The 23,318-nt window shown below is 51.8% G+C and overlaps 1 protein-coding gene across 4 annotated transcripts in view; it reads left to right on the top strand.

The window, feature by feature from the left end:
- slit1a (slit homolog 1a (Drosophila)) overlaps nt 1-23,318 on the top strand; it is an 83,848-nt gene that overhangs the window by 26,618 nt on the left and 33,912 nt on the right. For all 4 annotated transcript variants that reach the window (XM_076018579.1, XM_076018581.1, XM_076018580.1 and 1 more), the window contains exons 5-7: nt 20,894-20,965; nt 21,728-21,799; nt 23,021-23,092. In XM_076018579.1, the coding sequence (XP_075874694.1) occupies nt 20,894-20,965; nt 21,728-21,799; nt 23,021-23,092 (216 nt within the window). The remainder of the gene's footprint in view (nt 1-20,893; nt 20,966-21,727; nt 21,800-23,020; nt 23,093-23,318) is intronic.

Raw genomic sequence — 23,318 nt, 5'->3', positions numbered from 1 at the left:
GTGTGTGGCCGCGCAGGCCGCTCGCGCCCAGCCGTTTGCATACTAATGGGGGGTGTAGTTGAGATGTTGCGGCACTGTAACCACTAAACGCTCTTTTTGTTTAGGCTCTTTCGCTTTTCCTTTTTTTTCTGCCCCTCCTCGCTACCGCCAATAACTTGTGAGAGTGAGCTCGGAGTCGAGCGAGCAGGGTTCGAGAAGCACAGCCCCGTTTCCCAGGCAGCCTCCTTCTTTGTGACACGGTTAAAGATGTGTCCTCGCCACCATTCCCATCACCCCTCGTCCCCTCCCTCTCCCCACCTTGGCTCCCATCCCTCCATCCCTCCCTCCGTCTCCAGAGAATAGCTTGCCCTTTGCTCGAGCCATTCCCTCTCCTTGGAGCTCATTGTTCCCCCGGGTTGCTAGGCGATAGTTGGGGCCTCGTTTGGATACGGGGTGGGTGGGTGGCAGGCTGGCTGTCGGGCTATTGGTATTGTGAGGTCAGGGCTGACGGAGGTGATGTGAAGGTGTGTGTGCGTGACTGCGTGCAAAGCTGCGTGTGCGCCGCAGCATTTTGCTCGGAAGAGAACAACTCGAGTTGACCCAAATGATCTTATTTTCTTCAAAACAAGGGCAAACAATTTTGCAGGATTGACCGTTCTAGACTTTGCGGACGCTGTCAGGTTGATCTACCGCCAATGGCACGAGGAGGCAGCGGTGCATTTAATTAGCTGAACTGCACGTCACCCAACCGGAAGCGATTTTTATCCCTTAACGCAGCTCGTTCGTACCGCACCGTCTAAAAGTTTCCTCTATTTTCTTTGTGTTTGTGTGGTGATATGCATGCATGCATGAGTGTGTGTGTATGTGTGTGTGCTTTCCGTGCATGTTTGGTTAAGGGTCAGGCGTGACAGCACTGGCACAATGGGGCGGGTGTGACCAACCCCTCCTTCGCCATTTATTAGCCTATTCAGTCACCCACTCCCCTGCTCCCAGCCAGTTTGGGCCAGGAGGCAACCGAGCTGTCAGTCAATGGGGGAGGAGGAGGAGGGGGTTGGGGGGTGGAGGAGGAGGTGGAGCCGCGTCGGGCTCCCAGAAAACATAATTAATGTGAAACACAAGAGCGGCCATATCGCTTCCAAAGCAGGGGTGGGGAGGGTGGGGGGGGCGACAATTAAAGGAACAAGCGGCCACCGTGGCGGCGATCACACACGGCGCGGCCGAGCGGCTGCTGCACTTCCAGCCGCTCACACCTGCTCTCTCCCTCACTCACCCTCTTTATTTCTCTCTCTCTCTCTCTACAACGCACGCACACACACACACACACACACACACACACACACACACTGGGGGGAGAGCCTCTTTGTCAACGACCCTCCTGAATTCCGATCCTAAATCGTCAAGCTGGCTGCGGCTGGCCGGCCTTGGAGGGCCCTGGAGTGGCTTTCACAAACCTCCACCAAACACACACACACACACACACTCTCTCTCTCTCTCTCTCTCTCTCTCTCTCTCGCTCTCACACACACACACAAACACGGCTGAAGTATTGTCAAGCGCTCATCAAGAGTCATAAAATGAGCAAAACAGAGAGGGACTTTTAGAATATATTCTCCCATTCAAACGAGGTGCACCTTCCCATATAGACACACACACTTTTATTGTCACACTCTCTCTTTGTTCTCCAACTATTCGCTCTATGCGGTAGGTAATTATCTAAAGTGGCCTGTTTCTCTCATACCACCAGGATGCTGGTGTGTCCTCCAGCCCTTCGGGCCAAAACCAACAAGTATTTTCCTTCTAAATTAAGCTTCATTAGGGATGACTCACCGTCAGCGTTTGTTTGTGCGTGAGTCATCACTGTTTTGTGTCTTCTTTTTTTTTAACGCTTCGCACTGTCCTTCATCTGCATATCGCAGACGTGCGCACACACGCACACACACACGCATACACGCACTTATCTCTGTTTTCACCCCCCTTCGCCGGCTTTAATCGCGCCATGACGTATCACAGCTCGCTGGTGTTTCCCAGAGCCGGAGCTGCTGCGAGCCGAGGCTCCCGGGATGGATTGTGGCTACCGTGTAGAAAAAAAGAGTCAAGAAGTCTCCTGGGAATCGGCTTTCTCCCTGCAGCGTCTGCGTGTGTGTTCCAAAAAAAGAAAAAAAACGTCCGCGGAGCTAAAATTGCCGGCAAATTACCGGCTAAGTTGCCGCCTAAAGTTGTCAACGCTCATAATGAGTTGGAAAGAATGTGTTGTTCACACCTATGTGTGTAACTGATAGTGAATTAAAAAAAAGAAGAAGAAAAGGAGGATCCGACACGACGTGCCCACCGCGGAGGAACCGCAGAGGAGTCGTGGCCTCGCCGGGACCTGACGAAAAAAAAATCCCCGGGAACCCCGGGGAAGTTTTTGGAGCAGCCAGTCACTAAGAACAATTGCATATTTGCAGGTGTTTCTATTGAATGGTCATGTAAATGGTCATGACATGTAAATGCGAAAAAAGTGTTTCCATGATCATTGCCTCTATATCGGTACGTCTGAAAAACCAGCTCGTGAGAGCGTCCAAACCTTTTAGCGATATTTGAGAGGTTTGTCAAAGTTCCATTAACAGGTTTTTATTGCGATGTTTAGGTTTTGCGCAATTCTAGGGGTAATGGAAACGCAGCTACTGTTGACTAAGAAGTTGGATTAATATTCACAGGGTTAATCGACAAACAAGTCGTTGCAGACGAGCGACCGTTGCTCCGGTTCACCGGGTCAGTTGAACCGCATCGCTTGATGGGACCGCTGACCCCCGGGGGGGCGCCGCTGTTTGGGGCCGCGCGCTAACCTTTCTTTGTACCCGCGTTCGGGGCCTTGTAACCTCGCTTTTTGTGTGGTTGTGTGTATCGGGTGTAGCGTGGCCGCCCCCTCGCCCATAAATCACTGTCAGATTGCAAACAAAAAGGAGGATGGAGGACGGAGGATGGGGCGATGGAGGGGGGGGGGGGGGGGGCGATGGGGTCCGCTGGTGCTTGTGTCAAACCCCCCATCGCTTACCGATCAGTGGCGAACTGAGTTTATGAAAATTCACCGAGTGTGAGATGAGCCCCCATCCTCCCCGACGCCCCCCCCCCCCCCTCCACCCTTCAGATGAATATTGCATGAAACGCAGCATTGGGTGACAAAACACTCCATCGATTCTGAAGGGAGGAAGGAAGGAAGGAAGGAAGGAGCACTGGATCGAGCGGAGGAGGGAGTGAGGGAACGCGGTTGATCGGCAGCGGCGGCGGCGCATGATGAAATAAAATCTGCAGGATGTCTGTCTCGGCGTGCGCGTTTGTGACAGTGCGCGTGCACGTGCGCGCGTGGGGGGACCGATAAATAAATGATGTTTCAAACGGGAGCAGCTCTCGGCGGGCCGTCGACGCTTCGTCGACGCCACTTGTTTACGATCCTGCGCTCTCACACACACACACACACACACACACACACACACACACACACACACACAATCTCACATATTCGGATGCATCTGTTGCCGCGACCGCTGACTAATACACGGTCGCGCTCACTTTCTAGGAACACTGCCGACTCTCTTCATCTCCTTCGTCCCGTCGTCCGTCGAAGCAACAAAAAGACGCAGGAGAGCATCAGCCAGCTTGGCAGAGCAAAATAAAGGCGATAAAAGGCAGGATTTGGGACGGATTGGATGGGGGGGAGGTGGTGGGGGGCGTCAGGGCGGGGACAGGGTTCCACTTCCCCTTCAGACCGAGACGCAGAGTTCTGAGAGCAAACGGTGCGTGACGCTGACTCACCTTTCCTCTGTTTGCTCTGCGGGCCGTCCAAACCTCCAAAGCTGCTCATTACTCAGGCAAGAAAAGAGGAGGCAGCTTTCACCTCCTCCTACCCGCAGATACAACAAAAAAAGCGGAAACCCCATCGCTTACGTGAGACGTAAATGAGGCGAGACGGGCGGCGGAAGCGAAAGGCGGAAGGGGTTCGGCGTTCGCACGTGGGAAAAGGAGACGGGATTCAAGGGCGTGAGGGGAGAGACGGGATTCCCACAGTCTGGTTGTTTTTGGAAGATTGTCTCAAAGGTCAGGACGGGATGGAGGACGAGGGGGACGACAGACCTGGCGAAGGGACATCCGGGCGGGCCGTGGGGGCTGTTGTGGTTTTAATTACAGACGGTGGAACACACACTTTTTAAATATTTAGAGCTGAGATGATCTGGGCTCCGGCTCGGTGCCTCCGCTGCAATCGCGTGTGTGTTGGTGTGTGTGCGCTGTTGTGAGTTAGCTAGTTGGCTATGAAATGAGCCATGTTGATACGGTGGCGAATGTAAATCAGCCTTCTACTGACTGCAGTGCCACCGCAGCCTTGCGGCGCTCTCGCAGTGATAGATGTTATTTCTGTAGCGGCTGTTAGCATAATGGCTTCTTGTGGGAAATAACACTCTCGGCGACAGTTGAAATGACACACTTTCAAGTGTGTATTAAACGCAAGTGTTATGTATTTATTATTTCAAGTGAGATTGGCTTTATTAGCATAGTGCCGTGGCGTAACGAGGTTAGCGGGGCAATTCACATATAGAGGTTCGAGCCCAGGGATTGAAATAGAGTCACTAACCCACTCAATCACAGCAGCAAGGAGGAATTCACTAAACTAGCATTTAGGATAGTTACACATGTGGCCTCTGTATTATTCGCTCAACTGAAAACAATGAGAGACACAAAATTGCAATAAATAAAAAAGTAAATGCCTGAAGAGAAAATTGTGTTTTTCACCTCAAATGTTGCCAGAGGAAAAGCAAGGAACTCAATAAAGAGCCAGAAAAAGGGGAAATAAAACTAGTGAGTAGACACTTTAAATGTGCTTCGCCTTGACAGTCGGGAGGTCGCGTGGCGGGAGACGAAGTGGCGGCCGCTCTCACGGCACCGGCGCCCCGTCCGTCTGACTGGCATCGAGGTGCAAGCAGGGAGATAAAGGGGCCGCAATCTAGCGATCGTTAGACAGCAGAGCCGGACCTGAGCGACGTCTGCCAGCGCTCGGCTCCGGGGAGGAAGCGGACACGCCGCAGTTAAGTGGAGCAATATCCTCCCTGGGATGTGCGAGGCCGGGTTTTTATTTCATTGTGCCAGAAGCGGCGAACGCCCAGGCCCCCAGTGCCGGCTCGGACCCGCCCGAGGTGGTAGTTAAACGGGCCGTAATTTTCGAGGCAGTGGGCCCTCGCATTGATCGGCCATTGACAAAGTTAACGAGCGTGGACGCGAGGCGCCGAGTCGGGACACAAAGACATCAAAGCAGCGCGGCGGCGGCCGCCCCGCTGTGAAACGGGCCTTCAGGCAGACGGCCGAGGGGGGACGGAGGGGATGGAGGGGACGGAGGGGGTCTTGGCACTGCGGCTGGAGCACTTTGCAAGTCTTCCCTCTCCCTCTTTCTCTCTCCCTTCTTTGTGCGGGTCCCTGTGACAAACATCCCCGCCACTGTTTGTCTTCACGCTGGAGCCGGTGCAACTTTCGGAGCCATAACCAACAATCCTTGACTTGACGCTCCGGCGTCTGCAGGCCACCTGCTGCTCCGGAGCCCCGCTGGCACACACACACACACACACACACAAACACTTGCTCGCATGCGAACGGAGTCCCGCTACTAGGTAACCGACCCGTCGGCTATCTGCCTTTTCATTCCTCTATGTCAACAGCAAATAAGGGACGGGGTGCAAGAAGAAGTGAAATCCCAGCGTCAATATTGGCCCGAGTGGACAAAGGCATTCCAGACGGCGTTGACACTCTCAGCCGCTCTTCCTCCAGGCTCCCATCCTCCACCTCCTCCTCCTCCTCCTCCTCCTCCTCCTCCGCCGCCGCTGCAGCTTTTCCCACCTTATTCACAAAGCCGGTCCAATGGCTGACTTCATTTCCGCACTGAATCTCTCTTTAGCCAACACGGTTTCTGTGTGCATGTGTGTGTGCGTGTGTGTGTGTGTGTGTCTGTGTGTGTGCGCACGCGCTCATATACATGGGCTGAGCCAAGTGTTAATCAGTGAATGAACACAGGAAAAGTCTTTCTTTTTTTTCTTATTTACATGAGGAGCTATTAGTGGAACTTATTCAGCTTTTAAAAAGTAAGCGGCTCAAAGAAGAGCAGAAGAAGAAGAGGAAGTCCAACATCTGCTTGTCCCATAGGAGGCCTGGAAACAAACTCCACAGAAATGAGAAAAGTTCATTTTTGACTTCTTTCGCTTCTCAGACACTAGGCACTAAACCATGTCTGCAATGATGACATCACAAAGGGGCACTGATACCTCTCCCAGGCTGGTGACAACATTTTCAGCCAGTTGTTTTGTTCCCTCCTGTCTCCCTGCAGATGTGCAGAAGATGTGAGGGAGAATATGCTGAAGAAGGCTGTAAACATAGGGCTAAAATCAGCTGCTTACTAGAGATCACAGGAGGCTCTGGAGGAGCTGCTCCACTATGGCTCCACTAAGACTAGGAAACAGGAGCACTATGGAATCTGTAAATATTCTCCGTCTTTCTCTGAGGAAACTTCACCCACCGCCTTCCTTCCTTGCAGCTTCTTAGCGCCTCTCCGCCCTCCGTCTCTCGCTCCCCGCGCCTCCAGGGGTTCAGATGTCATCCTCATCCTTGTCACAGGAGCCTAATGGATCAGTCACGCTCAGGGCCCTGGCAGCCTGACTCACTGAGCCAGGGGTGAAAGGTCACGGGCCGGCTGAGACAGGAGAGAGGACATCCGCTCGGCCTTTCCACTCCTGTGACGTGACTGCAAATCTGCGTGTGTGCGTGTGCGTGTGTGTGTGTTATTTTCTCAGTAAACACCCTCCCCGTACCAATGCGCAAGGCTGCGGGGAGAGGCCTCGTACGCAGAATACAAAACCAAAACACAAAACACACAAGAAAAACAAACAGCGGCGGGACGCAGCGCTTTCAGCTAGCGCATGGACGTGCACGGCGGCGGTCCGTGCACGGCGGCCTTAGCTGGGGGGGATTAGTGGGGAGGCCGGCTAGTTTATGCATGGCCACGAGGCGAGTCGACACGCATGGCGATGATGTACGAGTTCCAAGTTCTCAGGGTCAGCGGCACGAGGGTTGTGGGTTTTTTGGTGGTGGGGCTGCAACGTTTTTCTTTGTGTCAGATCTCTCCTCCTCCTCCTCCTTCTCCTCCTCTTCGTCCTCCTCCCAGGCGATGCACATGTGGCGTGGAAGAATGCGGCCGGCCAGGCGTCGTCATTAATGCAGGGCACATTTTCAATCTGCGCGAGCAGAATTTTCCTTTGTTTCCCTCCACCTGACTCGAGTGATGCGATGCCGCCCGTCATTAAGTCCTCTTCCTCCCCTGCGTCTCTATTATCCTTTGTTTCTCCCGGTGCCACACACCCACTCCTCCATCACCACCTCCTCCTCCATCCATCCCACTTTTTCTCTTCCTCTTTTTTTTTTCCCCCTCGATGGAGAATTTTAATTTCATGCCCCCTGCTCTGGCACTGGGCCCTCTTGCGAGCACCATGCTGGCTTTGTCACACACGCGCGCATGCAGCCTCCTCGGAGGCTCCCAGTCTCTCAAAAAAACACACACACACACACATACACACAAAAATGTGCACACAGCCACAAATATGCACTCTGTCACACTCCACCCCCCGAGGCTGCACGTCGGCATCCGTGCAGAACTTATGGCAATGAAACGATCCAGATAGTTGCACAAAAGACGCACGCCAACGCCGCAGGGGACGCGATCACGCAGGCAGGCGCGGCGACACGTTGGTCCAAGTTGAACAAATGGACCTGATTCAGTGCTCACGCAGGCGGAACAGAAGCCACCGTATCCCCTCGTATCTATCACGGCTGTCACAGGCTCTCAGCGAAGGCATCGGCCCTGCCTGCCTGCCGACAGCGTGCTAACTGTCCTGGCACGTATTCATTAGCCCGCACAGACGACCCGCAGGCCCCGGGGAGTAATCAGTCTCTATGCTAATGCTAGCTGGTTGGTGATGGATGCGTTTCAACCTCTTTTGTGTTAAAACTCAGCCTGACAAAGACGGAGAAACTGTTTCCTCCCCACGCGCAGGTATGTTGTTTTCCCTTCGGTAACTTATCTTGATTCATTATTATGACAGGTTCCACGCTGGAATACAGTCAAAGGCAGACAAAGGGGGCCTTCAGCAAGAGAGCTCTGTGTTTGTGTGTGTGTGTTTGAGTGTGTGTGTGTGTTTGTGTTTTGGGCCCATGTGGTTAAAATCTGTTCCGAACAGTGGCTCCTCTGCAAGGGTTCATTAACCTCGGAGCGCTCCGTCTTCCCAGGCTTCATCTTGATCCTCTGAGCAATGCAGATCACATCTGCTGCTCCGGGCCGGCCACTCATTAACCAACACACCTCAAGGCAATAGGCGGCGTTTTCTAAAATATTCCGAGGAATGCAGGCGGCTCATGAATAAAAGAGGCGAGTGAGCTCGCAAAACTTTTTTTTTTTCCCCCACCGGATTTACAGAGCAAAATAGTTTTCCCAGGTAAACCCTGGAATATTCAGCCGGACCGGCGCTCACTTGATGGAATTGAAATTTCCTGCAAGTCAAAAACCCTGCGAAATTACATAAGAGTGACATATCGTTGCAGTATCGCGGCCGCTCCGAGAAGAAGCCCGCAGACCTCACTGCAAACAATTTTCTTTGGAATGGCTCATTTCACCAAAGGACACAGTTCCAATAAAAAACGTTCCTATAGACGCCTGCCAGAATACTTATGCCGAATAATTGCAAACATCTTGCCGGCCGCCCTCGCCGATCATCCGCAGTGCACGAGATAAAACAGTTGTCTTTGTCATTATGCGGCTGGTTTAAGGTTGGCTACAGCCGCGTGGCCGTCTGGATTGTAACGCGGGCTGTCAGTGTGGGAGGACGGGTGGTGGGTGGGTGGGTGTGTGTGGTGGATGGGTGTGTGTGGTGGATGGGTGGGTGGGTGGGTTGGAGGCGGGCGGGGGGGGGGTCTGCAGAGACAGAGTAAACATCCAGACCGGCCGCTGATGTCCATTGTTTGGGTCTTTTTCTCAGGACGTCTCTCCCACCCACCGCAGCAGCACAGCTGGGACCGACTCCATTGTCCCTCCCTGTCCTCTGCCAGCCTCGGCCTCTCTCGGCAAACACACACACACACACACACACACACACACACACACACACACACACACACACACACACAACCCTCGAGGCTTTAGTCACAATTCCAGCTGGGTACCTTTTGTCTCCTAGCAACCGGCACCTCTGCAATTTCTGGCCTTGCACCTCCAGTCTGGACCGAGAAGCCGTCCTCGTTTGGGGTTGCGCAGACAGAGAAAGAGTAAGAGAGAGTAAGAGAGAGAGAGAGAAAGAGAGAGAGAGAGAGAGAGAGAGAGAGAGAGAGAGAGAGTTTTAACTTCCCGCCTGAGTAAAACTGAATCTGAAGGCGCTGGCATCATCCCTCTCTGTTATCTTTACCCAGTAAAGAAATGATTAATGGTACCGACTGAGAGAAGCAGCAAAGCTCCAGGAGGGAAAATATATCTTTAAAAAAATTTGACAGAATTTTACAAAGTAGTTTTAATATTACTTCTCTCCACTCTGCACCTCTGCCTCTTGTCCGCCCTGGTCGGGAGGCGGCAACCAAACAGCTGAGCATCAACTTTTGCTGTTTACCTTCCTGACAGCCTCTCATGAAACATTCATGTCGAGGTTCCCACAGTCGCGGGGACCCCGCGGTCATTTTATTCATAGCGGCCGACGAAACCCCCTCGTCCCCCACCCCCGACGTGTTGGCGCGACCGTCACGGGGAGGAAGCGTCACCGTCCCACACGCTGACCAGCGCTTGACCTTTGGCCTCTTCACTTATGCAATAGGCTGTCTGGGACGAGCGGCACTGTCTGAGCAGAGCAGATGGAGATCCGCAGGTTCATGAATTTTGCTCATCGATTTAAAATAACAAGTCCAGCGCCGACTGTTTCACTCATCGTCCACCGTCTCCACTTTTCCTGGGGAAAAATCACATCCAGATTCGATTCAGTCGGATCCTACTTCGTCTGAAGAAGTAGGCGCAAAAGGGGCCCACACAAGTCGGCACACAAGCCATAAGTGCAGGACGAGTCTTTAAATAAGACAACGGCAGTTATAGATGTCACGCTGTAACCATGACAAGTCTGTGATGGGGCGCCGACTTGTTTACCCCTGATGCCGATGCGGTGGTTTGACGCTGAGAAGACAGCTTTAAAAAAAAGAAAAAGCTTTACGTTAGTGGTTTTTTCCTTTTTCAACATTTTTCTCCCTCTCTTTTGCATGGAAACGGTTCCAAACGAAACAAGCAGGTCACGGCTAACGAGGGAAATGTTTTCCGTAGTGGATGAGCCGTGAAAAACCAGAGGTTTTGTTGGAAAAAAAATCAGCCAAACGCACGAGCAGGGTGCAAATGTGACACTCTCGTGGTCAATCCCACAACATTTGTTTAGAACTCTGCAATAACAACGTGACAGCGAGACTGAGTCGGTGCCCTATTGAAACTGGCGGTTGCTTTTTAATCCGTGGCCAGTGTAGTGTAGCTGATGCTAAACAACGTTACACGCTGTGTAAAGTGCGCTGGACAGACGCTGACTGCTGTGAGCTAGCGCTAAGATCCAGGAGACGTGAGCTGGTGAAGGTGTCCTCACCGAGATAAAGTGAGACTAGAAGGTCAATCACAATGCACCGCCGTCTTGCGTCACAGCTAGCGGAGGTAGCGTTGGTAGCGGAGGGAGGAGGCTGCAGTGTTTATTGTCCCATCACCTCTCTTTAGGTGCTGTGTGGGAAAACACAGCCGGTGCAATGCGGCAAAGCTTTTTCTCTTTTTTTGGAGTGAGCAACCAGAACATAAACACAATCGACACTCAGTGAGAAATTGCATTAGCTTTTATTGCACATAGCTCAAAAGAAGAGGCAGTAAATCCAAAGCAGATAAAATATGCTGATGTGTTTTTTGGGTCTTTTTTTTTTTGTTCTTCACTTTTTAAAAGCTCATCGCTGAGAGCAGGATGTCCTTGACGGCAGCCGCCCCCGGGGCCGTGTTTGAGTTTGGATTTCCCAGGGATTTGAGCGGCTCACCTTCCCTCTGGCACCGTCCTCACGCCTCTCTGATGCTTTCCATGTGTGATGGGATGTTCTCCGGAGCCCGGAGTAATGATAGAGGAGGCTTTTCGAACGAGATCCCGAGAAAAGCGAAAGCGAGGCGGAGAAGGAAAGTAGAAAATGATCTATGGAGGGACTCACGCTGATCTGCATTCATCATTTTTTTTTTTCTTTCGCTTTCTGCCCTGCGCCTGGATGCGGCCGCTGGAGGTGCAGCACGGTTGCGGAGTTGATCCGCTGTCTCGGAGTGTGTCGGGTTTCAGCCCCCCGACTGCGTGTGTGTTTTCTTTACATACTTTTTCAGCGGACCGTCCTGTGATCCGGTATCGGGCCGCCCGTGGTTAGGTGTGGTAGATCTGTCATCGCATCAGCTCAACACAGACTGACCTCAGGCAGGCTGCTGCTGGAGCTTTTTTTTTTTTTTTTTTTGCCCTCCCTTCCTTCCAGGAAATGCTGACATCCGATCTGCAGGATCGGGTTTCCGCACTTTCTAGGTAGCCAGCCGTTCAGATAGAGGCATCTTTAACTGGTTTAGTGGGACCACACAGGAAGTGTGTACGTCTTGTGCGAGAGTAGGAGCAGCCACCCAGATTGGCTCTGCTGCCTCGCTACCAACGGGCTCCCTGCCTCTTCTCTCCTCCTGACCCGCTCCACTCATTTCTGGGTTATTCTCAGAGATGCAGATCATCATCATTTTCTCCGGTGGCGTTTGGTGTTTACGCCACTGGCATCTCACCGTCCGGCAGGTGGACAGCGTGATGGATGGATGGATGGATGGAGGGGGCTCTGTCGTGCCTCTTGCCTTCACTTGGTTCGGGCCCACGGGCGCCCGGCGGTGATCGATGCTCCATCACTCAGTCGGACTGCCAGTGAAAGGCTATGGACACACTGGGGGAACACAAGCAGACACAATAGCAGGGAGGTTTGGGAGCGTTGGGGGGCGAGATCGACTCCCTCCTTTCTTCACTCCACTCACTCTTTCATTGGCTTCACGGGTGGCAGACCAGCACACGGCCAAAACCTATGCGCTCATGTAGGATTCTTTTTTTTTTTTTTTTTTTTTTTTTGCGGCCGGCGCAGACATCATGAATCATTTACAGTGAGAGGAGGAAAGTCGCTCCATCTCGGTAGAGTGTGTTTGTCTGTGTGTGTCTGTCAGGCCTTATGTGGGCCCAGATAAGTTCCTCCGACGTTGTGTTTTCTCTTGGTGGTTCCAATCTGGGACTTGCGGGCGGGTGAGCCGTACGTGATCAGAGCAGAGTCCGTCCATGAACCCCCCTGGACGTGTGCGTGCGTCTGTGTGTGTGTGTGTGTGTGTGCAGGCCTCGGAGGGCGTTTGTGCGCGCCGTGTGTTTCAACATCCCAATTTATCACAAACCTTCTCCAGATGCGTCCACGCGGCTTCTCCTCCCACCATTTCCAGCGGTGGGAGCAGCGGGACGTCGGAGGGTTAAACATATAAATGGGGGCTTCTGCCATTACAGGGTCTGTTGGAGATGAGATAATGCCGCTCGATGACTAATTTCCTAAAAGTCCACACAAATAAACAGAGGAGGCGGAGAGGAGGAACTGCGGCGCTGCTGCGGCGTCGGCTCCCCGCGTGTTGTGTTCTGGGGATGCGCACGGCGCTGTCGACACCGTCTCCTCAAAAGGAAAACAAATCAACAAAGACAAACAGATGCCAGCGGAAAAATCGTGCCGGCGCGCTGTTTGATTCTCATTAGCATCCTTCGTCAGGCCTATATTTAGTCCCAGCAGCGAGACGCAAGGAAGAGGACAGGAGGAACTTTCTCTCTCCTTCCCCGGGGAGTCTTTTCTGTTTTACTCCTCAGTAGTTTCTCCTTCCCCCTCTTTTCAAGTCCTCCTCCCACCGAGCCGCGACCAACCCGCGCTCCTCCCGCTAATCACCGCCGAGCTAAGGGGAGAGGAGAGGCAGCGGGCTCGCCGCTCCTTGCGTGGCTCCTCGTGCATGAGCCGCGTAGCTCTCCTCTCCTCTCCTCGCCTTGCCGTGTCGTGCGCCAGGGTGATTTGTGCAAACATAAGTGGGGCGTTTTATTTTTAGGACCTCTGGGTTCTGACCTCCGTGTGATAACGGTAATCACGATGATGACAGTGGCGGCGGTGTCTGGCTCCATTGTCATTGTCCAGATTGCACGTACTGCTGCTGCATGGAGGTATATGGAGGTTTGTTTAAATATATGTATATATATATGTATATATATATATATACATATATATATACACAGTATATATATATATATATATATATATATATATATATATATATATATATATATATATATATATATATACATATCAGCCAAAATAATGTATACACACCTAAGCTAAAAAAAAGCAGAAATATTTCAATACCAAATTTATTCAGACATCACAAGATTAATACAAAGTTAACTTTGACCCCTAAAAGAATTGATATGTATAGAAGTGCTGTGTATACATTTTTTTGGTCGACTCTATAGATATATGTATACATGTATAAAAAAAAAAAAGTACTCAAAAAAGCAGGGAGGGGGAGGTGATGCACCCTGGAGGCATTTTTATTGTCAGTTATTTCAGCGAGATAGGAAGCACCTTGTTGCGAAGGTGTGGAGGGGGTGGGGAGACGAGGGGAGGAAGTGCTGATACTCTTCACCGCACACAGAGAGACTCAGGCCACACAGAGAGACAGACATACCTGCCCGGGTCCTGGCAGGCCTCCAAATGTCCTGCAGCCTCGATCTCTACTCTTCCTCACCCCGCTTCCCTTTCATTTTCTCCCCCGTCATCACTTTCTTTTGTTTCGACGCTCGCTGTCTCCCGACAGGTCGGCGCAACCTGATACAGCCGAACAACGAGGGCTTCCCTGCATTGAAGGAGTAGCTCAGCAATGTCGGCGGAAGCCCTGGTGACATTCTCCAGTCCGCATAAACGCGCTGGATTTTACTGAGGGTGAGAATTCTAAGTGATGGGAGTCTATGGTGGCCTTGTGCGCTGTCATTTTTAGAAATCAAACAGAGGGAAAACATAACGTGTCTCTGAGACTGTTTGCGTGGTGTCGTCCAAGTGTCCAGAAGACACGGCAGCCCAATTAGTCTGGGAACGGCGACGGGAACACCATGTATTTAGCCAAAACACACGCTGCTGCTGCTGCTGCGGCTGCTGTTGCGGCTGCTGCTGCTGCTGCTGCTGCTGCTGCCGCTGCTGCTGCTGCTGCTGCCGCTGCTGCTGCTGCCGCTGCTGCTGCTGCCGCCACTGCTGCTGCCGCTGCTGCGGCGGCTGCTGAGTGTCGCAGGTTTAGGACACTCGGATGCGCCGCACAAGTAGTCAGAGACTTTATTTTGTTGTTGTTCTGGTTGTCGTGATGGAACACCAGACCACAGTGGACCATTTGCCGAAATCTGTTACCTCCATGAAACTCAAGAATGTAGACTAAGGGGAAGAAGATGGAATCGCCAGAGCCTCCTGTCGAGATCTGTGGGGGAAAAAAATCAATTTTGAGCGAACTGTTCCTTTAAATTGCATTCAGCATCACCGTCGTCCAAGAACTGACAGGTGCAGAAAACAATGTCACCCTCTGAACATTTTTTAAATGCCAATTTGCCAAAAATAACTCCCGCTCTTCTTGGGGTGTAAATTTTTCATCAGCTGCGGCTGTTACATAAACACGGCAGCGTTTTTGGCTCTGCAAGGCGCCCGTTTACGCTCTCCGTGATGGCCTCTTTGTCTCCAGCTGTGCCTTCCTCTCCTCTTTTTTTTTTTATCTGTCACTGCATTATAATGGGCTGCTGCAGCCCCAGTTGGCTGTGACAGCGCTAATGGCTCCATTTTTACGCTGATGGTGGCATCATTAACTCCCTCTACCTGCTCCGCCGCTGCCGCGCGGAGACAAAGTCTTTTGATGCCCGGGCAGTTGGGCTCCCGGAGTCAAACGAGATTAATCCAGGTCAAGTAATTACTGTTTTTTTTTTTTTTTTACTTCTGGTCTCTGAGTCGTCACAATTAAGATGACAAGCCAATTGAAGCCATTAGCTTTTGAAATCCATGTTAAATGTCTGAGGGATGGAATCCGATTAGGTGCAATTAGGTAAATGTTCCAAGGTTTGTGCAGGCCTGTCTGATGCCGCCGTCCTTGTTATTCTTGAGCCGGGGATCCGCACTGTTTTCCACTCACTTTAAATAGATATCCTCGGATATCCAGCTATCTGTCAAGACTTGAGCTTATTTTCGTGACGGGTGACTGGACTCCGAGTCTCCCGACTTCTTTCCCTCCGTCTACGAATTTTCATTTTGAATAAAACAGCTACAGCTGCAAGAAGCGAGAACTTACGAGAGGCATAAAAATAAAAAAATAAAATTGCTCGTGCTTCTTTCACAGCCATTTTGCTACTTTGTTCCCGAATTATGCGACTTCTCGGCAAAAGGCTGCGTTTTACCACGTGCACTTGTTTATGCGTGTGCACCAGAGGGTTTTACCGTGCGGGGAGGAAGAAGGTAGTTAGCAGTTAGTGGCAGCACACTGCCATTCTTTTAACAGGCCCCGCACACCTCATTAACTCTTGTAATGAGTAAGTAATCAGACACATTCCCCTCTCTGTCCTTCTGTCCCCCTCTCGCCCCGCCTTCAGCTGGAGAAATTGAATTGGAAAGCACTTGGCAAGGTAAACATTTCCTTATCGCGTCATCGAGTGGAGAAATCCGGAACAAGGTTGTTGTGTAAAAGCAGGTAATGCTTTTACACAACAACGCATAAAGAAACGTCTTATAGAGGCGCCTCTGTACGAGTTAGTTACAAAGGTTTAAATTTCAAATATATGCATGTGGACCTAGTGAGGTTTATTTATAATGAGATTGAATATTAGAAGATGTGGTGAAGCCAGTGATGAAATCAGTGGTAAAGGGAAAGAAATCTGTATTAATCATTTGAAAATCATTCATTTTTATTACAGAAAATCCTCTTAAAGAATGAACAATGATGAAACTGCGCCCCCTCTTAAACTGAAGCTCAGCCTTACTGTCACACGGTTAGATTATTCTAGTATTTACTTTTAATCAGCACTGTTTAAGCATCCAGAATCTTGTTTGTTGAAAAAAACAGATGCAACAGACACCCAAGGCGTCCAAGTTGTCAGAATGCAACAACAAATTATTGTTTTGGGTTTAAAAAAAAAAAGAAAAGGAAAGATTCCTGACGAAGGGACGCCGCCGCTGTCAGACGGTTCTTCTGATTTATGCCTCCAGCCAGCGTGCTGTCAAGGCGGAGGTTGTGAAACCGTTTCGATATGAAAGAGACGATTGTTGTTCGCATGTACCCGCGTGTGCTGTTGCGTACATGGGCTTGTTTGTATTTGCGTGTTCGGCATTAAGAATTATTTTCTCAGAAGCGCGCAGACCGGAGCCCTCAGGGCTCCGACCAGGAGGGTGTTTGTCAATAGGGGTTTCGCTGCAGAAACAACTCTTCACTTTTTTCATTTCTTTTCTTTTACCTTGGCTTTCTGAAATCAAGCGAATGCAAATTTCTCCATTTTCCACTTTGATTTGCGCCGTCCACCGCTGTGTTGCCGCGCCTGGCCTGCGCTCCAGTGATTTGTGTCCTGCCGCCGAAGCTCGGTACTGTATTATTAGTACATGACATTACGATAGAGATCAGAGGTTAATGATGTGAATCAGACAGGAACCAGACATCGGGCCTCGACATGTGCTTAATCTCCGGGGCAGGCGCCTCGAGCCGGGCCTGATAACATTGTTAATTATGCCGCGTGGACGCTCTTGTAAACAGGAGTATCTGCGACGGGGGCCACTTTACACTCACTAAATGTCGCCGCTGGTTGACGTCTCGTACAGTTGGGTCCCTTTCAAAAGCGCCGACCTGACGGAACTGCAGGCAGCGACACACCTGGAAACATGTGGTCGTGTGTGTGTGTGTGTGTGTGTGTCGCCGTGTCATTAGTGCCACAATGGCAATGAGCTGCCGCCCGCGGCGGCGTCACTCCACTAAAGCGAGCCAGGCTGCATTAATGAACTGAAAGCGGCCGCTCGGAGGCATGCGGCGCATTAAGGTAAATGCGCGCCAGGTTCTGGGCCTCGCTCACTTTCGCTCAGGGCCGCCGCCGCCGCTTCACACGGCCGTAATGAAAGCGGAGCGAGCGGCCTCGCAGGAAACCAGGCTCCCAAAGTTGCCGGCCATGACATCGTTACGGCGCCTGGTGGGGTGAGAGGAGGTGCCGGAGGGGTCTGGACCATGCCTCGGTGTAGTCTTCCTCACGCTGTAATGAGGCCCGTGGAAGTGAGTCTGGCCGGTGGAGGACCGCAGCTCGGCTCGGCTCGGCTCGGCTCGGCTCTCACGGTTCTCACCAATCCCCCGGAGCTCAAGAGCTTCCACAGGATGCAAAACACACATTTGAAATATATTCCAACACTGGCAGTAACAGTTTGTTAGTCTGGCCTGCCAGACAGAGGGTGTGGGGGGGGGGGGGGGTCCGACGACCCCGCTCACTCCAAGCTGAGGGAGTTTAAGGAGAAGCAAAGAGCAAATTGGGAGAAGCAGCAACTGTTTTTAATCTCTCGCTTGTTTCTCCTCGTGCCACTTTGCTCGCTAAATTGAATTTACGACGCCTCTAAAAGAAGCGCCGCAGCAGCCATTCGCCGATGGCCAGTGAGGCCAGATTTACTGTCACGACTGGGAAGCCGGTGGCGGCCAGCGTGGCTCTTTGCGGCGACTGCTCTCACATCACTGTGTCTCGTTTTGTTTTTTTGTTTTCATTTGGAAAAAAAAAAAAAACGACCCAGAGGAAAATTTGCTTCCAAACTAATCAGAAATGTCAAACATCTCCAAACCGACACGCAGTCAAGGCTGCGCTCAGGAAAAAAAAACAAAAAAAAAACACTGAGGGGTAACCACACACTGTGTAAAATACAGCATGGTCTCCCCACAGAAATGTCCCGTTTTGCCGTTTAAAGAATGTGTAAATGCAGAAATGTGGCGCTGCTAAACTTGATTTTCGCTGCGGCCCCTGTAGGAGTCGAGGCCGTCGCTAAATCCCTGCAGGACACGTCGGAGGAGCGCCGACTCCAAACCTCCGCCGCCGCCATTATTCCATTACATGTGACAGAGGGGAGAACAAACTGGGATGAATGAGATGAGAGCGGTGATTGAGAGGAGGTGGAGGAGGACAGACTTCCTGGCACTGCAGTTTGCAGCATTTGGGGGTCGGTATGTGGTGTGTGTGTGTGTGTGTGTGTGTGTGTGTGTGTGTGTGTGTGTGTGTGTGTGTATGTGTTTGGATCGTTGTTCCGGGTCCAACCTGCAGATCCGACATGACCTCCCACAGCCTCAGCGTCTAATCCAATCAGCCCACACTGTAATTGGGATTGTACCGATCAGTTCGGCCAATCGTGTTACAGCATACTGATGGGGTTGGGGTGGTATGGAGGGGGGTGGAGGGACGGGGGGGTAGTGTGCAGATTTCACTCAGATCTTACATTCTGGCTACTCACACAGAAGGTGCTCCTCTCTCTCTCCCTCTCGCTCTCTCTCTCTCTCTCTCTCTCTCTCTCTCTCTCTCTCTCGTCACCGTCTCCTCTCCTTGTGCTTGATGAACTGTAGTCTTTGGCACTCAAACAATACCCTCTCTTGTCATAACTCGAGAGCGAACACACACATAGGGACGGTACACACACAAACACACACACACACACACACACACACACACACACACACACACACACTCTTACAGCTCCTCTGCCAGATGTCCCGAGGGCTTCGTATTAACTGCGCAGCTTCGCCTCAGCACAACGGTATCCATGTTATTGCGCCGGTTGTTTTGTTAGCGGCGGAGGGGTGGCGGTGGTGGTGGTGGTGGTGTTGGGAGGGTGACCGGGGGGGGGGGCAATTTGTCATCAGAGCAGAGGGCCGGCCAGGTAGACCAAAGGCATTCCTTGGCATTCGCGTGAAGCCGCCTCGATAAGAGGGAGACGGGTGCGGAGACCCTGGCCTTCCTCCGCCGCTGACTCAGCGTTCAAGTGCGCCGCTCACTCCCTGCCAGGACGAGAACAAAAGCAGCCGCAGGCGGCTCAACGACTCTGGCATCTCACCGCTCCGTCAGGCTGGTGCAGAGACAGGGAATTCTGTCAGTTGTTTTTTTTTTTGTTTTGTTTTTGTTTTTTTGACGTCCGGGATGCGATCCCGCCAAACGTGGCAGAACGACAGCGGCGGTAGAATGGAGGTCATTGTTTCGCAATTGTCCCCACCCCCGGAAAAAAAGGCATGCTAGCTGCACCGCGCCGCACGTCTCGATGAAAAGCCGATAAGACGGAGAAGTCAGGAGCTCCGGCAGGGGCGCAGCGAGAGTGTGACTCATTAGGCTGAAGTATTTATGTTCCCTCTGAACTCCGTCCAGCGATAAGAGCGTCTGCGAATACCTGCCTGTGCGACACATTTTCTGGGAGGCCGAGCATTTGCAGGAACTGCTGAAACACAATACGGCCCCTGTAAAGCCGAGGGGCTGCTCCTTAGGTTAACCACCCCCCACCCCCCGACCCAGCTTAAGCACCCGTCTTAAGTTTTATTAGCCGTGCTCATGTAGTTTAATTCAAAGGGGTTTTCAGGCGGCGAGGCCGGGTCCCCCCCCTTCACTCTGCAGGAGCATTCAGGAGCCGCGAGTTGCCGAGGCCCGTGCGCGCTCTTCCCCCCCGGGGCTGTTTGGGATGGAAGGAGAGCAGGAGCGTAAACATGCAAATTCCATTTTTTTATTTTTTTATTTTTTTTAATTGTGCCGTATTTGCAGCGGCCCCTTCGGATGAAAGTCCCGGAGGTGACGACCCGTCGGGGACGCTCCGCCTGCGCGACCATTGTTCTTGGAAAATCGCATCCCGTCAGGGTCCCACGCTTGTGGTCATGTGACGTGTAGCACACGGCGTGCGTGGACACGAAACAAGGAAAGAAAACTCCTCGAGGCCTCGAGGTTTCGCCGCTTTTTAGACTGCGGTGGACTCAGCCGGGCTACGTGCGACCATAAGTGCTCTGTTTACTTGTGTTAGAGCTTGAAGGGAGCACTCCGTGTGCTCTGTGTGTGTGTGTGTGTGTTTCAAGGAGGCTCACTGGTACTGTGCGGTCTACTTCCCTGTGTATGTGTGTGTGTGTGTGTTGGGGAGGGAGGCAGGCTTGTTGTGAATGAGGTTAGCAAACCATTAAGATGACAGACAAAAGACGCTGCTCATTAAAACTATGGCTACTTGTTTTTTAGCTCGGCTCCCCCTCTCTTCTCAGACCACCCCCCGCCCCTCACCCATCCCTACCCCCCCCACCCCCTCCACCACCCCACCTTTTTTTCAACACGTGCTCCTGCTAGAAGCTAATATTTTCTTTGTGCCGTGGCACCGTTGTCGGTGAGGGAGCAGCACCGCTTGTGTTCTTTGCCGACTCTGTGCAGGTTCCTCCCATCAGATCGGATGAAGCTCAGAGGGCAAATTACGGCACCGGTGAAAATGCATCCACTATTCAATAACCACTCGGTTGCCATTTGTAGATCCCTCCGTGCAAGCAGCGCACCTCGGGCTTCTGGCAAACGCAGGGGGGGGGGAGAAAATATTTGCCTTCAGCTTTCAGTTCTGCACCGTCGGTTGTGGTAAAAGGGGGAGTGGGTGTAGATGGAGCATGACGTCTACTGGTTGGAAAGCGAAAGCACAGTGATACAGTCTTTTTTTTTTTTCTTATGCGAAACTTTCAAAAAGTGTTTTTTCTTCTTCTTTAAGCTGATGTGTGGCCGCTGTTTTCTGTTGTCTTTTTTTTTTTTAGAGATTTGAGTGAGAACTTCATCCAGTCCATCCCGAGGAAAGCCTTCAGAGGAGCCATAGACATCAAAAACCTGTGAGTGGACGGCATGATGCTTTATTCATTGTAATAAATGATCAGTGAAATAACAAGTTTATTGTGAGATTTTAAAACTCGCTGGGGGACAAAGTCTGTCACCTCTGCATCCCTGCAGCTATCAAAACTTACATCTAGTTTTAAATTCTCTCTTTTATAAACCTTAAACACATCCCAGACCCTCTGTTTGAAACATTTACATCCACTCTGAGACACTTTTTTTTCTCCCCTGTTCTGTTCTTTTCTACGGCCCCAGTCGTAAAGTCAGTAAACCAGCGTTTAAAAGTGAATGAGGAGCGGCTCGAATTACAGTGAAATCAACCGAACGAGCACAAAACAATAACGTGGCCCCATTTCATTCCATGTAATTTTGGCATGTTAACCTTTCTTCTTTTTTTATCTGGCACGTTTTTACGGCCCTGCACGGGAACACTGTGTGCGAATCGGTGTGTGCGTTCCCGCTGGCTGGGTTGTGAATCACCCTGCACAGGAAGACCAACACACACGCACGCACACACACGCAAAGCTCCAAAGAGCTGGTAGCGGCTTTGATTTACATCCTCGCTAGAGTGTAAAGCACGTATACCCACACACACACACACACACACACACACAGAGGCAGATTTACGAAGACTATCGACGGAGGTAAATAATCACTAAGGCCCCGCTTCGCCACTCAAAGGGGTCACGCAGGTATGGATGGCCGTACGACTCGCTGTATCGATGAGCTTGTCTGACCGTCTCACTCCTTCTCCTCTGCAGGCAGCTGGACAAAAACCACATCGGCTGCATCGAGGACGGAGCCTTCAGAGCCCTCCGAGTCCTGGAAGTGCTGTAAGTGCGCGAGGCGTCGCCGTCCATCAAAGCCGGCGCTAAATCACTCCATTAGAGCTCTTTGCTCATTTGAGATATTGTTTTGTTTTCGGGGGGGGTTTTCCCCCTCCCCAAGACTAATAACCATAACTAATTACGGCCTGGTGCAGACCTTTAATTAGTACGGCCCTGAGTTATTATGCCAAAATACCCCCAGCGGGGCCCCCTGCAGGGTGGGGGGTGCTGCTGCTGCTGCTGGTGGTGGGTTTTAGGTGGGTGGAGCCACACGGCCGAGCCCCACGCCCCATTGATTCATTGTTCAGCACAGTTGACAGCACCCCCCCCCCCTCCCCTCCCCTCCGCCTCCATCACATTAACACCCACCTACTCCCCCATCTGCACCCCGCCGAGCCCCCCGGGCGGCCCATCAGGGGGGAAAAAAGAAGCTCTCAGCATCTTCATTCACTCCGACATCCATCCAACCAAACAACGGAATCATGGATAAATCTTCCCCTTTTGGGAAACATCCCACCTGAAACGACTATCAGCGCGTGTCTGCGACAAAGGCGGCGCCACAGCGTTGTTATTTTTACAGCGAGGGAGAGTCTGCTTCTCTTTCTTTTTTCTTTCTTTTTCTATTTTGCTAAGCGGCGGCGGGTGGGGGAGGCGAAATGAAGCCATTACCGGCTGCTCTCAAGGTGTGGATGGATTGCAGACGTATTGATAGTGTTGTCATAATGGTGCGTGAAGATGCACCGAGGCGGCTTGCTGATGGGGGGGGGGCCTGATGCGGGGGAGGGGCCGGGGGTGTTGGAGGGCAGCCTGCGATATGAGTAAAGGGCTATTACGCTGATTGAAACGACCCGGTTCGCTCCCGCCGCAGCTGCTGCCCCGCCGTGCGGGGAGAAACGTGCACATTGCACTTTTTCTTTTCTCTTTCTCTTTTTTATCCCCCGTTGACAACAAGTTGAGGCGCCGCTTCGCGACCGGCGCTCGCACGCGCGCAGCAGCAGATTTGCATGTGCGTCGGAGGTGCGAGGGCTTCCCATCTGCGTGGAGTGAGGTGTTATATTCCCAGCGGGGGGCGCCGTAAAGACGCGCGTGTGTGCATGTGCGTTTTAAAAAGATGTTTAACAACAGAGGCCACGACGCAACTCGCTTTGAAAAGCATTTGTTTTGGGGTTTTTTTCCGTCGTAACGATTGTCTTTGCTTCCTTTTCTCTTTTTTTCCCCCCCCAACAGAACGCTGAACAACAACAACATCAGCAGCATCCCGGTTTCCAGCTTCAACCACATGCCCAAGCTCCGTACCTTGTGAGTCGCACACACACACACACACACACACACACACACACACACACACACACACGCACACACACACCTTCTCTTCATCTTCTCCTTCTGGGAATCCAAACTCTCGCGCTGGAAAGCGCTGAAGTCCTTTCGTGATCCCGGCGAGGCCTTAATGTCATTCCAGGCGGTGCTGGGACGCAGCCATAGCCACAGAAGGCTGTGCAATAAAAAAGTGAGGGGGGCCATT

The sequence above is a fragment of the Nelusetta ayraudi genome, unplaced genomic scaffold, assembly GCF_046127955.1.
Source record: "Nelusetta ayraudi isolate G7.1 ecotype Tasmania unplaced genomic scaffold, CSIRO-AGI_Nayr_v1 ptg000008l, whole genome shotgun sequence".
Lineage (NCBI taxonomy): Eukaryota > Metazoa > Chordata > Actinopteri > Tetraodontiformes > Monacanthidae > Nelusetta > Nelusetta ayraudi.
The sequence above is the reverse complement of the archived record's forward strand: the minus strand, read 5'-3'. Positions and strand labels throughout refer to the sequence as shown.